The 16148-nt window shown below is 39.7% G+C and overlaps 1 protein-coding gene across 18 annotated transcripts in view; it reads right to left on the reverse strand.

Annotated features, from left to right (window-relative positions):
• LOC149234940 (histone-lysine N-methyltransferase ASHH3-like) overlaps positions 1-16148 on the reverse strand; it is a 343338-nt gene that overhangs the window by 263498 nt on the left and 63692 nt on the right. For all 18 annotated transcript variants that reach the window (XR_016246143.1, XR_016246139.1, XR_016246140.1 and 15 more), the window contains exons 7-8: positions 16051-16131; positions 15668-15848 (exon numbers count right to left, since the gene is read on the reverse strand). Coding sequence is in view for 5 of the 18 variants with exons in the window: in XM_089372008.1 (XP_089228134.1) it covers positions 15668-15848; positions 16051-16131 (262 nt within the window). In the remaining 13 variants the exon portion in view is untranslated. The remainder of the gene's footprint in view (positions 1-15667; positions 15849-16050; positions 16132-16148) is intronic.

Raw genomic sequence — 16148 nt, forward strand, 5'->3', positions numbered from 1 at the left:
GCAATAGAAGATTGGGCCCTGGTCATAACGCGGCCCATATGGATCATTTTTTTTAGTACTATATTCTCTTCTAGTTCAATATTTTATATGTTATTCTAACATTTTTCCTTGGTGTAGCTCAGATCATAGACCCAGTTCACTTGAAATTGCTGAAATACAAGACTATGGTCCCATTCCCTTCAAATTCAATCCAATTTCGATTAGATCAGAAGGATTCGACAACATAGTTAAATCAGTTTGGAGCCAGTGGATTACAGGCAGTTCAATCACCATTTGGGAAGGGAGAATCAAGGTTCTAAAAGCTGCATTGAAAAGATGGGCCAAGGCACAGAAGGATTCGATGTCCTCCAAAGCATTTCTCTTCCAATCTCAATTAGGATCGACCCAACTAGCTTTAGACTGCATCCATGTGACCCGCGAGCTCCTTTTTCAAGAAAAACAAAGAATGAGCAATATTATAGTGCGTTGAAGGAAGAGACCGAGTTTGGAAGAATAATATCAAAGAAATCACGATTCAAGGAAACAAAATAGATGACTTCTCTCAAATACAATTACGGGCTATTCTTCATTATAAAAAGCTCTATAGTGATGTGACCCAACTAAAGAAGAATTGGAATGCTATATGTTGAAGCACATCCCAGAACTCTCCTTTGGATCTCCCTTATTTCTCCCACCCTTATCTCCCCCAATCTCCTTCTCTCTCTCATCTTGTGCAAGCCTCAGCCAGTGACCCCTCCACAAGCCAAAAATAGTGCAATTCGGTCCTCCAGAAAGCCCCACTTCCAACCCTGCAAATCCAATGAAAAGTTTGTCCTCAAGGTAGATGCATCCCCTGCAAATGCCTGAACCAAGCAACTCTTCAACACCTGCTCAATTTTCCCCCACGAGTTGCCTTCTGCGCCCAGAAAAGTACGCACAATTGGTTGGGACGCTAGATGTACAACTTTGGAAGAAGCCTCAAGTAGACTCCTTCCTCCATACTAGGGAGAGACTCAAGGTTCTCCGAAGAAGGGGTTGGATTCCTACCTGGAAATCCTTGGGTTAAGCAGCACTAGTAATCTTGAGCTAAGCAGCCACAAGGGAACTGGTATTCTGAAGTTAAAGCGACAAAAGACCCCAAATGAAGGCCATCATGCTCTATTTATGCTTCTTGCCTCCCTCTCTCCTTATGGGTCTCATTCTCCACTAGTATGCACCTCCCTCTTCTCTCTCCTCATCCCACAAGTACGCTTTTCCTAAGGGAGTGTGAATTTCCCTCCTTGTGGTCTTCAAGCAACTTCAATGTTGGGTGTTGCAACACCTACTCACCCTCCCATGTAGCGTCCTCTTTTGGTAAACCCTTCCACCTGACCAAGAACTCCCTAATGACCCTGTTCCTAAGCTTCCTTTCACGCACCTCCAAAATAGCCTCTGACACTAACACTAGATGCCCCTCATCATCCAACAGTGACAACTCTGTGGTGGTTGTGACCTGCTATCCCAATGTCTTCTTCAAGCACGATACATGGAATACATTATGCACCTTGCTCCCTGGAGGAAGCTCCAACTCGTATGCCACCTCCCCAACTCACTTGCTCACCCTGTATGGCCCATAGAACCAGGGCTTGAGTTTCTCTGTCCCTTTATGCTTAAGTGTTGATTGTCTTTATGATTAGAGTCGCAGGTAAACCATGTCTCCAACCTCAAATTGCCTCTCAACTCTGTGTCGATTTGCATACATTTTACGTTCGTTCTGCTTTGTCTATAAGTTATCCTTGAGAGCCTTGAGGATCTCTTGGCTCTCCTACATCCAATATATAGCCCCTGAGGCCCGACTGTCTCCAAAAACCATGTCAGCAAATGATAATGCATCATAACCATAAAGTGCATGGAAAGGCGCCATACCGATAAACATGCGATAGGTGGTGTTGTAGCAGTACTCCCCAAAGTGTAGCCACTTCACCCACGCGCATTGTTGCACAGTCACATAGTTCCGCAAATAACCCTCCAGCCATTTGTTCACGATCTCTGTCTACCCATCTATCTAAGGTTAGTAACTAGTATTGGGAGTGAGCTTAGTGCCCACCAATCTAAACATCTCCTGCCAAAATGCCCCCGTGAACCTATTGTCCTGGTCAATAATGATGGTCTTCAGAAGACCATGCAGCCCAAATACCTCTCTAAAGAAAAGCTCATCTACCTGTGAAGTTGAGGCCCTAGATGGAATAACGAAGAAGTGAGCAAACTAGATCAACCTGTCCACCACCATGTAGATGCAATCACGCCTTTGTACAACCAGAAGACCTGTGATAAGTCCGTGGAGACACTCTCCCACTTCCTCTCGGGAATAGGAAGAGGCTACAATAGGCCAACTAGATGTGTTTGCTCCACCTTATTCCTCTATCAAACCTCACACTCCTAAACATGTCTCAAGATGTCCCCCTTGAGACCCCTCCAAGTAAAACGCTCCCTGATAGTTCGTTACGTTTTGAGAAACCTCGGATGCCCTGCCATTGGTGAATCATGTGTCGCATGCATCATCCTCTCCCTGCACTGCGACCCTGGCACCAAATAGATCATGTTCTTATAGTCTTAGTCACCAGGTTCGAGTTCGAGTTCGAGTTCGGCGACCATGAAATTTGAATAAAGTTCGGCAACTAAAATTTTGTCGATAAAATTCGACATATAGAAATTCGAAAAAAAAAATGTATATATATATATATATAAAAAAAATCAATTTAAAGTCAAATTCAAATAAATTTTTGGTGACCAGATTTTGGTGAGAGCAAATCAGAAAAGGGGCAAAATGTTCGCACTTTATCCTGCTCCATTGAAAAAATACCAAACTTCCCATCAAACCTATTCCTGGCTAAAAAAATTGGATTGATGTGATCAGTCAAAATAATATGCAAAGTAAAACCAACTGCCTGCATACTGTCAGTCGAAAACGAAAACTAATAAAAGGCCTAATAATGAGAAAATCAAAATCATGAAAATTATTAGAGTTCGCATGAAGACGAAATTCTTTCACTAAGAAACCATTAGACTATCAAAACCAAGCAAACAGTTTTTACTAATGCTCTCGAACATCCAGACACCGCTCAGCTGTGTTCTAAAAGAAAGAAAAAAAATAAGCAGTTTGGCGTCCCGAATACATGGGAATTAATAGTTTACTCGTGAATCTACTGATCTGCTGAAAATGAGCCTAAACTAGTGTCGAGTGGCCCAATAGGGACGATCGTTATCACAAATTAGATTTTATTGACGAATAAATCATCAATTAAGGCATGCAGATTGAGCGCCCGACAAATAAATCATCCAGCTTTCGCAGAACATGAATTGAAAGTGTTTCAAGACATAGGAAACATGAGATGAAAAACAAAAGGCCATAAGGCAACACAAACTGTGGAAGATGAAACTGTTGGCACCAAAACACCATAAGAAAATAAACAATAAAACCGTTGTATTTCCAATTGTGCCTGTCAAATCTCACAATTTCGAAATAGAGTTAGAACAGAAGGGCAGGTTCCAAAGTCCAGGCCCCCTTAAAACTCTAATCAAAAGGCAAGGGGAAAGAATTACCGCTCAAAAAATCGAAATCCAATGGAAAGTACAAAATAATATCAAGATCGTGAGGTAATATCAAAATATAATGTAGTAGCTTGATCTCCTCATATCGGAGCTCGTACAAAACCAGGAATCGAACCCTAGACATGAAAGGTAAAGAAGGAAACTAGGGATCCAAACAATGCAACAATGAAACTGGCGAGCAATAAAACCCGCGTGCTAAAGCCTAAAACGCGCAAAAAAAAAAAAAAACGAATTTCATCAAACATCAGGCGAATTTAATCGAACTTCAAACGATTTTGTTCAGGAAAAATTCGAATTCGCCTTGAAATTCGAGTTCGCCATAAAATTCGGCGAACTCGAACGAATATATTTGTTTCTACTTAAAATTCGCCAAATTTCGAATTTAATCGTTGAAATTCACCGAATCCGGTGACTGTGCTTATAGTAGATCACCTCGTCCATGACTTTATACCTGTTATCCCCAAATGAGCCATCCAAGATTTCACACGCCTGTCGATTCTTGGAGTACTCCACCAATAACTGCGCCCTCCAGTCTTGGGTGATATCCATAAGTGAGAGTGTCGCGGGACTCCTGGATAGTGCATCTGCCGCTACATTTTGCTTTCCCTTGACATAGTCTATCCTGAAATCATATGCCTGGATCTTACTGACCCACTTCTGCTACCGCTCATTGAGCTCCTTCTGTTCTAAAAAGAACCGAACACTGTTATAATCAGTGTTCACTCTAAACCTGTTGCCCACCAAATATTGTCAGAACTTTTCCATTGCGTGCATGATGGCCAGCGTCTCCTTGTCATAGATGGAATACAATCTCTCATAATCTCGTAGCTTTCGGCTCTCATGTGCTATGGGGTGGTGGCCTCCCTACATTAATACTACCTTGATGCCCTCGCTTGATGTGTCACACTCCAATACAAAAGGTTGTGAGAAATCCGGTAATGCCAAGACTAGACAAGTACTCATCACCATCTTGAAGCGCACAAATGCTATTGTATCAGTCCACTCGAACACCCCCCTTTTTGTGAGGTCTGTAAGGGCTACCGCCAACTAAGAGAATCCTCTCACGAACCGCTTGTAATAAGTGCATATGGCCAAAACCCCTCTCAACTCCATCACCTTCCTAAGCGTGGGCCAATCTAGAATGGCCCGAACCTTCACCTGGTGGACTCTAACTCCATCCTCCCCAATCACGTACCCTAGATACAACATCTTCGTCAACCCAAACTCACACTTGGACATCTTGGCATAAAATTTTCTGGTGGTTCTACTACCATGTCTTCCACATATTCCAGTACATCATGTTCTTCAAAAGTAATATCCAATCTTTCCTTCCATAGACCAAAATTCAAAGCATCATTCAACTTCTCTTTATTCTTGAAGTACGAAGAAGACATTTTGATCAAGTCAAACAAATTTCAGCAGCAAGTAAGATTTCAGCCACAAGATCTTCAAAGGAGCAACAAGTAAGAGAAGGCATGGACCATGAAGTCATGGACCATGTTCTTGGCAACATTACTGAACCAGAGAAAGAGAAGACTCAAGAATTAGCAAGATACATGAAGGGAGAAGTGAGGGGATTCTTATTGAATCTATCAAGGATCATATCATTCCCTTTGTTGTAGATTTGAGTACATCTAAAGCAATCTATAAAAAGCTAGTGAAAATGTACTCTATCAATACTTCAGAGCAAAAAATATCCTTGAGAAATCAACTATATAAAACAAGGATGTCAAAGAATGAAGATATAACCTCACATTTTATGAAGATCTCACAATTGAGGGACCAACTGCAAGGGTTTGGAGAGCTCATCTCCGATTCAGAAATGACTACTTGTATACTAAATGCTTTGCCATCTGAATGGAGCAGTTTTGTGACTAGTGTCTACTCAAGAAAAGATACTACTCCTTTTGATGAACTATGGGCTCAATGTATCTTGGAAGAAACAAGATTGAAGGCAAAGGATGACACTGAACCAAATGAAAAGTCTCAAGCCTTTGTTGTAAAATCCAAGAAGAAGAAAGGGAAGTTTGGAAAGTCCAAAGGAAAACAAGATATGTCCAAGATACAATGCTATGGATGCAATGAATATGGACATTTTAAGAGGGATTGTCCAAACAAGAAAAACAACAAAAGGAAGGAAATGAGTGGAGCTCACATAGCTGAAGAAAAAGAAGAACCTGAGAAGAAGTTGAAAGGTGAAGATCCCAAGGATCTATACTATTGAAAGAAGCTCCATCTCTATCAGGTTTATTTGCAGTTTGTCTTTCTTTTGTTAGAAAGTAGCAATTAGAGTAGCATGCATCATTGCATTCTCTAGAAGAGTCTTGGTTTTTGTGAAGCATGGCATCATAGAAGGAAGCATATGATAGTAGAAGATTTAGAGTCTACATGATCAAATTGATTTGGAAGAAGTCATCTAGTTGACAAGAATGAGAAGATTTGGACCATCTTGCACATCACAGTTCATCCAAGTATTTTCTAACATAATGTTAGAGGTAGTCATCTTGCAAAAAGGATCACCAGGATCCTCCAATAAGAACCATCATTTAGGGGAGGTTCTTTAATATTTGGAAGAAGCATTATGACATGACTAATATATATTCCATTTAGTATGGAAACAATAATCTTGAAGGATGAAGGGATGATGATGGTCAAGTTGCGGTTTGAAAGGCAAAATTGAAGTCTTTCTCCTCTTAGGAAGGGAAGCTGATCTTCGATAAGGATAGAAGCAAGCTCATTCAAAGATGATATTGTTCAAACATCCAAATGGTCTCTTGAAGAAAGAGAGAAGATTGGCAATGACAACTTCGAGGAGGAGTTGTTGTAGCTTGTTGATTGGTTCGTTCCATGAACACTTTGATTGATGATTGATATCATGGAGAAGGATTTTGGTACAATATGAAGATGGACCATGCGAAGGAATGTTGATCTCAAAAGAAACAAGTAAGCGAATTTGTTATTTTGAAAAAGGGCCATCATGATTTGATAACTATGATATTTGGTATGGTTATCTGGTTGGAATATGACTTTGCTACATTTGTCTGACACATTGCATGACGATGGAGACAATGTATCTACATTTGTCTGGTATGAACTCAATTCAAAGAATACATGGATTGAGTGGATGGTTTTGGCAATCTTTGGAAGATTATTTGGCCAAGATGTCTACATCATCTTGGCGTAGAAAGGTAGTAGTACAAAAGATAACTTGATGATCATGTTTCAATGACAATGAAGATCACTTTCATGATTTGAAGGAAGCTATGATTAGCTCAACTTTGTTTGGCTCGATATAATGCTTTTGTTGATGATTAGGGGAAAGTGATATGAAAGATTGATGGCCTTAACCCTATCATAGATTAACGAAAGAGTTTGGCTCCATAACATCCTAGAAGGTAAAAGCTCCATATGATGAGATGCAAAGGATAAGGAGGAGCCATGCAGCTACTACATGAAGATCTCCATGAATGAACTAGTAGCTGATATATTGATGAAGTTTTGAGACAAGCTAAAATGCTTGTGGTTATGTCTTCCTAGTTAAAAGGAAGTAAGGAATCTTCTCTATGCTTGGAAGGAGTAAGAAAAACTCTTTAATGTTTGAAGAAGAAGAAAGGATCTATTCCCTGATCAAAAGGGAATGAGGATCTCCTCTCTGGTTGAGAGGGAGTGATGATGGACATCATATTCTCTTCTTCATGTGTCATGCACTAGACCAAGTCTAACAGTGGTACGTGTAGTGAAGTCTATGGAGGGGAGAATGGAGAATGGAGAATTGGATAAGTATCTAGGATTGGTACTCCTTGAAGATTGGGAAATCCAAGAAAGGAAGTAATCATGTGGACCAACACTCTTTGAGGATTGGACAAGGTATCTAAGACAAGAGTGGTCAAAGAGGAACGATATTCTTTAAGAATTAGGAATCCAAGATAAGTATAGTCTTAGAAGGACATACCCAGTGAACATTCGGATGGTGTATGTTCCTTGAGAGGTAGTGTGGCGTCTCATGTAAAGCCTCCCAGCATTGTGCCATGATCTAGTGAAAAGATAGAGCTTGTTAGTCAAGGCCTTGTTATGTTGACAATGTTAGTTATGATGTTGATGATTGAAGATGGCTTATCAATCAAACTCTTCTTATGATCATTTTTCAGTTTAAGAGCAACCTTGTACCAGTTATATTATTATGAATACCTCCCTAGTTAAGAGGGAGTGTTGGAGAATGTAACTAGTTTCAGTCTTCATAATGACCTTTGTACTTATGACATCATATATCTTTGTAAAAAGAAGAAAAAGAATTATTATTTTCTAGCATGGGTTTCATGCTTAAGTTGATTTGTCTCTAGGTCAAGCATGTTCTTCATGCTTCTAGGGGTTTTCAAGTCAAAAGAGTATTTGTCATAAGTCTTGAATTCAAGTCCCATTTGGACTTTGAAAAGCAAGTATAAAGAAAAAAATTATTGAGTCAAAATGTCATTTTTGTCCCCACAAGACCAAGTCGGCCCTATTTGAGGTAATTCGACCTCCTCAAATGTGTATATATAAGAGCAGTTCGACCTCATTTGGCATACACACAAGCAAGTTCAATCTATTGTGCAAGAAGAAGCAAAAATCAGCGAAAAGTCAAAGGAAGAAGTCAAAGGAAAGAGGAAAAGTGAAGTCAAAAAAGAGAGAATTTGCCTTAGAAAACCTCACATGTGCGAAATTTCAGAGTTGCAGGAAACCCAAAAATTGCAGGTTTGTTGCAGGAGGCTGAAATTTTGTTGCAGGGGCTGAAATCTGATGTTTGACCAACTTTTGCAAGTTTGACTACCATTGACTTGATGAGACTTTGACTTGTTGAAAAGGCTTGAAAGGAGGACTGATTTGGAGCTTGTGAGTGGACTTGGTCTTGGCTTTTGGGTCTTGGATTTCTCATTTGATCTGATTCTAAAAGAAGAGAAAATTTTATTTATGGGTTTTCCCCTTTGGAGGGGTTCTGCCCTGGCTTGGAGCCTACAACTTGTGTCCATTGTCTTTTATGATCTTCATGTTTTATGGTCTTGAAAATTGTTTGATGAAAAGAATCTAACAAAGAATAATAAGAAGCTAACATAAGTTCATAAGCAATTATCAAGGATAAGGAGAGTTATTTAAAACTTAAATCGCTGACATACTAGATCACCAACAAATCAAAGGTATATCTTGGACCGTTTTGATGTAGAGAGTTGGATCAACATTGCTTCTGGTAAAACCAAGCTTCATCAAGAGGCTACCAATGCGGGCATACCAAGCTCCCGGGGCTTGCTTCAATCCATAGAGAGATTTCTTCAGTCTACACACGAGTTTTCCTATCAAGTACTTCAAAGCCTTGTGGTTGCTCCACAAATACTTCTTCCTTGAGGAATCGTGTAGAAAAGCAATGTTCACATCCATTTGGTGAAGAGTCCATCCCAAGCTAGCAGCTAGAGCCACAATAGATTGGATGGAAGTATATCAAGCAACAGGTGCAAAAATCTCTTCATAATCTACTCCCTCTTTCTGAGAGAAACCTCTAGCCACAAATCTAGCTTTATATTTTTCAATACCTCTTCTGAATCACTTATGTAAGTCAGAGATGCTCGAATTTGACATTACAGTGAGATCCGGAAACCCTCATGACAATAGGATAGTGGTAATGATATTATGGCAAAGGGTTCTACAGTGATAACCTAACTTTTATGCGATGATGAATAATAATTGATCATGATACATAGAAGTGACATTAGGGCAATGATCTATATGACCTCAATAGTGACCTTGATGCTGGAATGTGATCTACTTATATATATATATATATATATGACAGTAATGTATATGTTCTGCAACAGTGATCTTGTTATGAAACATGTTGACAGTGACCTTGAGACAGCATTATACGTAACAGAATTTGACAGTGCATTGAGCAAGTGAGGCAGTGTTTATTGTGATAGAGTGACAATGACCTTGTTGATGGATGAGTCATGACAGATGTGACAGTGTCTCTATAGTAGATGTGATATTGTAAATGACAGTGATATGATAGCAGCTCTCTTGGACTTGTTTCGTTCAGTTCACAAACAAAGTTGTGAACTAACTTGGGTTGGCCCTAGGAGGCCTGATGTGATTGATGTATCTCATTCTCATTGTGCTTTGAATCTCAGCTGAACATTGATGAATATCTAATAGAAGAAGAATCTGGTTGGGTTTTCCCCCTTGTAGGGTTTTTCCCTAGTCTCTGACCTAACTCCTGGTGTCTCTCTTTGTGCGTGTTTTTCTTCTGTTGTTAATTATTGTTCCACTGCATTATTGTTCTTTCTACATAATTGCTAACGATGTTAAGATGTTATGGGGTGAATGTGATATATAAATGATGAAAAAGTTTAAACGCAATTATCTACAGCAAAGAACAATATAGACTTGAGAAAATTTAACAAGCACTCTATGAAAATAAGGTGTATGTTCATCATAAAATGTGATCTCAGCATCAAAATAGAACAAGGAAGCCAAGCACTCTAGCAATGGAGTCTCACTGTGCAACATGGAGTCGGTCGAGCCCTCTAGTCATAGCATATAATCCTAAAAAATCATGTAATAATGGATTGCTCCATGAAAACCATCGTTTAATGCATCAAACATCGCTAGAGGATCATGATAGACACCTCAAGCACTACTGTGTTCTCACCATGGGATATAATATTATCAATCACCTGAACCATGTGCAAATTATCTACCGACATGATAGTATCCATCAAATCATCAAACTAGGGCATATCCACTATGTAAAGGGAGATCGTCATGTAGAAAAACTTGTGACAAATCTCCTCCACCATGTGCTCTGAATAATTGACCTTAAATGCTCAAAATGGAAGCCTAGGGATATGATCACAATTTTACCTCTTATACAATATGGGGGTAACAGATGTCATCCAAAAACGTACTCACCTTCTGATTTTAAACTCCAAACAATGCATAATTTCAATACTTCTGTAGTTTTCTTTTAAACAATTCATTCTTTTTGTGTTGTAAATTTAACAACCTTTTTAAAAAAGTGGAAGACCGAATTTTATAAACCTGCCTTCTTTCTTCAGTTTTGTTCTCTTTCCTCAAACATCTTTCTAGTTGTCTCTTTTCACTCAAATTCCTAAATCAAGTCTTCTACAAACTCCTTTTTTCTTAAATTTTTTTATCAACAATCTCCAAGTGCAGTATCAGTCTAAAACCATGTAGGAAATTATGGTGCACACATTTCTAGATATTGATCAAGAGAGAAAATAACTAATGACTTTATCTTAGCATTACAATGATACATTTTTCACACATAAAGAATCACCATAGGTGATGTTTATAGAACACCTAGTCGATTAGTTGGTTACAACATCTAACATTATATTGGTCACATATCAATTGACAACTATTAATGAGTGTTAAATTTGGACAACTAGGTCCAAACTCCATGTTTTGATGCTCAGATTAAGAGGCTAATATTTTTGTTGGATTCCTCTTTCTGAGAGGTGTAAAATCCATATAAAAATAGTCTTAATTCGATGAGCAGAACTTATATTTTGAATTTATTATTCTTAATAAATTATATGTGCAAAGGTCAGCCAGTTTTGTAATGTAGGCTCACATGCCCAACAGATGTGTCACACACCTTCATTGATGGATATATATATACAAGAAAAGTTGGAGAGAATTTGATCACAACACAACTCACATCTTCCTCTCTCATCCTAAAAAGTACGAGCTACCTGGAGGACGAATTTCAGCCACACGTGGGAAGGACGAAGAGGATTTTTCTGCTGCTAGGGTTTCGCAGAAGTTTGACCAGCGTTGACTTTGGTCAACGCTTGGTCCAAACAAGTTGAAAACTTGTGGGAGGTTCGATTTTTGAAGGCCATACTACCTGGCACAAAAATCGAGGTCAAAGGGTTGACCGTTTTGCTGTTGCGTTGACTTTTAGCTTGCTGCCCCTGCGTTGACTTTTCAGGACAGCGTTGACTTTTGTAGAACTGACTTGGGTTGACTCATCTACTGGTTGGAGGGTTGTTGTGACACATGCTGGGCTGGCTAACCAAAGGAGACTTTGCTGGTTGAAGCATCTTGTTGACCGCCGAAACAAACACATACATTTTTCTTGTTTCTGATTTGTCTTCTGTAAGATCTGCTTATATGTTCTATCTGCATTTTGCTTATCTACTTGTATGATTGCTGTGAGAAAAGTGAAATTTCTCTTAGCATAGAACATCTACAAAACTTTACATGGTATCAGAGCTGAGGTGAAGACAAACTCTATCTATAGCAATCATCATCGAAGGAAATGGATTCCTCTAAGCTTGAATTCAGGGAGAATGACAAGCTGACTGGAAGTGATGACTTCCATGCCTGGAACATGTTATTAGATCTCAAATTAGAAGATCATGATCTCCTAGATCATGTGACAGGGAAGATTCAAGAACCTCCATCAAATGCCTCTGCTGCTGTTAAACACAAGTATAAGAAGGGAGAAATCAGAGCAAAACTGCTGATCAGGGAATCCATAAATAAGAGCCTGGTTGCCTACATATCTGAACTAGGCACATCCAAGGAGATGTATGACAAACTGATACTTATGTTCCGAGTAAACAATGTGAACCAAGTGCTATTCCTTAAGAACAAGTTGAAGAATATGAAGAAGGGCCGAGACGAGTCTATTCAAACTTTCTTTATGAAGTTGACCGAAACCAGGAACAATCTGCTAGCTATTGGGGAGACAACAGCTGATCGTGGGATGGTTCTCACCGCACTTGGAGGACTTCCATATGAATGGCAAGTATTCACAACTACCATTCTCAACAATAATACCATCCCTAACTTTGATGAGCTTCTGTCTAGATGTATGCAAGAAGAAACAAGGATGAAGGAATTTGATAATGAAAGAAATGCTGCCTATGTTGCTCATTCCCGAAAGAAGAACTCTGGTGGTTCCAAGGACAAAGGAAGGACTAAGACTCAAAAGAAGAAGGGTAAATGTTTCACCTGCCATAGGACTGGACACTATGCTAGAGAATGCCCCTTCCAGAAGAATTCTCCCGATAGTGACGACAATAACAACAACCGAAGGAATGGGAATCAAAGAAATGACAAATCCAAAGGAAAGAGGAAGGCTCACTTTGAAGGAAACCATCCACCTTCTAAAAGGACCAGAAATACCAGGTATAAGGAGTCTAATGTTGTTGATAAAAGAAATGAGTATATTCTAATATCTGCTCTCTCAGCTGCATCTCCGCCCGACACTATGGATGTCTGGCTAATCGATAGTGGTGCCTCAAGACACATCACCGGATTCAAGGAAGCACTTTCTGACATGGTTGAAAGGGATACTAATCTAGAAATTATCCTTGGGGATAATGCCACTTATCCTGTGAAAGGGACCGGGACTGTGACCCTCCACTTGTCTCAAGGACAAGTCCTCCATCTACAAGATGTACTCTATGTACCCAAATTGAAGAAGAACCTTGTGTCTGTATCTGCCATGGAACACAAAGGATTCAATGTAACTTTCTATGATGGAAAGGTACTCATGTGGAAGAAGAGCTTCAAGGAAGCTATCTCAATTGGTTTTAGAGTTGGTACACTCTACCAGGTTGGAGGGAGTCCGTTGGGAGCTATGACTTGTGATACTATCCGTCAAACCGAACTATGGCACCGAAGATTTGGACACCTTCATTACAAGGCTCTTCCCGAAGCAAGGAAGGTGGTGACAGGGATGCCTGATTTTGGAAATAATCATAAAGGTGTATGTAAGGGCTGTGCTGAAGGAAAACATACAAGGGGACCTTTCCCCTCAAGTGTCACAAAGACATCTGAGATATTGCAACTGGTCCATTCTGATCTTTCCGGTATGTTGCCTGTAACATCCCTGGGGGGATGTTCTTACTATATGACATTTACTGATGACTTCTCTCGCAAAACCTGGATATACTTCTTGAAGAAGAAGGATGAGGCTTTCATGTGGTTCTGTACCTTCAAAGCCTTGGTGGAAAATATGACCGGAAAGAAGATCAAGATTTTGAGGACTCACAATGGCACTGAATATGAGTCAAATGAGTTCAAAGACTTTTGCAGAGAAGCTGGCATTAAGAGGGAGACTACCACTGCATATACTCCTGAGCAGAATGGTGTCGCTGAACGCAAGAATAGGACTATTGTGGAAGCTGCCCGTGCCATGCTATGTGACCAGGGTCTTCCAAAGTTTCTGTGGGGAGAAGCTGCAAATACTGCTGTGTACATTCAAAACCAATGCCCTCATTCCGCTTTGGACTCCAAAACTCCCGAAGAGGTTTTCTCTGGTAAGAAACCTGATGTCTCACATTTTAGAATTTTTGGATGTCCTGTCTATTTTCATGTGCCGAAAGAAAAGAGAAGTAAGCTGGATGCTACTGGGAAGAAAGGAATGTTTGTGGGCTACAGTGAGACTTCTAAGGCATATAGAGTCTATGTACCTGGTCAAAGGGAAGTAGAGATAAGCCATGATGTCACTTTTGACGAAGATGCTTCCCTGAAGAAAGTAGTAGATCTTCCTAGATCTGAAGAAAACCATGAAGAAAGACCTGGAAATCTGGAAGAACCCCAGGATGAGACTATGCCTGATGTTGAAGGGCCAATGGACCCTATTGATCCTTCCCCTTCTCTAGGAAAGAGGCCATCATGGCTCAGGGACACCCTCGAAGATGCTGAGGGTCATGCTGCCCCAAAGGGAACATTCCGAGAAAGCAAGTTTCGGCGGGATGACTCACGATGTTAATTGCACTAATAGATGGAGTTCTCCCTAGTTGAGAGGGAGTGTTAAATTTGGACAACTAGGTCCAAACTCCATGTTCTGATGCTCAGATTAAGAGGCTAATATTTTTGTTGGATTCCTCTTTCTGAGAGGTGTAAAATCCATATAAAAATAGTCTTAATCCGATGAGCAGAACTTATATTTTGAATTTATTATTCTTAATAAATTATATGTGCAAAGGTCAGCCAGTTTTGTAATGTAGGCTCACATGCCCAACAGATGTGTCACACACCCTCATTGATGGATATATATATACAGGAAAAGTTGGAGAGAATTTGATCACAACACAACTCACATCTTCCTCTCTCATCCTAAAAAGTACGAGCTACCTGGAGGACGAATTTCAGCCACACGTGGGAAGGACGAAGAGGATTTTTCTGCTGCTAGGGTTTCTGCTGCTAGGGTTTCGCAGAAGTTTGACCAGCGTTGACCAGCGTTGATCCAAACAAGCTGAAAACTTGTGGGAGGTTCGATTTTTGAAGGCCATACTACCTGGCACAAAAATCAAGGTCAAAGGGTTGACCGTTTTGCTGCTGCATTGACTTTTAGCTTGCTGCCCCCTGCGTTGACTTTTCAGGACAGCGTTGACTTTTGTAGAACTGACTTGGGTTGACTCATCTACTGGTTGGAGGGTTGTTGTGACACATGCTGGGCTGGCTGACCAAAGGAGACTTTGCTGGTTGAAGCATCCTGTTGACCGCCGAAACAAACACATACATTTTTCTTGTTTCTGATTTGTCTTCTGTAAGATCTGCTTATATGTTCTATCTGCATTTTGCTTATCTACTTGTATGATTGCTGTGAGAAAAGTGAAATTGCTCTTAGCATAGAACATCTACAAAACTTTACAATGAGTCATGAGTTCTAACAATACTACAAAGTGTTACCATTGGCGGGAAACTACATAGAAAGAGTTACAAGGTAAATTTTTCTACCTAGGATTTATATAGCCTATACATGATTCTAATAAAAATGCATTAGTAAAGGACAGCATCATATGAAAACCATGCTAATTGACCATAACAAACACTAAAACCTAAGATTTGAGTAAAAAAATTGATATTATATCTAAACAGTGGTCTCGTTTTAAGGCAAATTGACTAAAAACAAATCATTGTAGTACAGTGGCAAATCCTGAGAGTTCAAAGATCTTGTACAAGGCATGTCGAAGAACAATGCACGTAGATCATGATACAATGTTAATATCCAACAAAATTCTAGAAACACAAAAGGGAACTCACTGGGAAGTACTATACGCAGAGTGTGAATTTTGAAATAACTTACTTCATTACGATTGGCGTATAGAAGTGGATTCTTCAAGGACCTTGGAAGAATAACCTCCTGAGTCACAATTTTCATAGCTGCATCTGAAGACTTCTTTTGCTTGCTGGGTTTAGCTCCTAGAATACGTCTACAATCTGGTGCACCACAATAGCACTGTTGATCGGTGCCAAATTGGATCCACCTGAAGCATATCAATTGAAAGAATCTTCAGATCTCATGGAAACACAAAAAAGGCATATAAGAAAAGTGCTCTTGATAAGCATGGAAGAATATGAGAAGACTCGAAAATGCATGCATAAACTGCTATATAGCAACTGCCAGCCTGCAATCTTTATCAGCAGAATGCCAGAATCTAAAGCCCTAGAGAGAGATAGTGTACATACTGGTAATCATATGTTATGAATTCTCCTTTCCTTATATTCTTCTTCGCAAAAACCCCAACTCTGGTCTCGCCATCATTTTTCCTGAAATTATAGTTGCA

The sequence above is a fragment of the Pinus tabuliformis genome, chromosome 8 (genome assembly GCF_031772625.1).
Source record: "Pinus tabuliformis cultivar Carrire ecotype Pingquan chromosome 8, CPIR1, whole genome shotgun sequence".
In the NCBI taxonomy this organism is placed as follows: Eukaryota; Viridiplantae; Streptophyta; class Pinopsida; order Pinales; family Pinaceae; genus Pinus; species Pinus tabuliformis.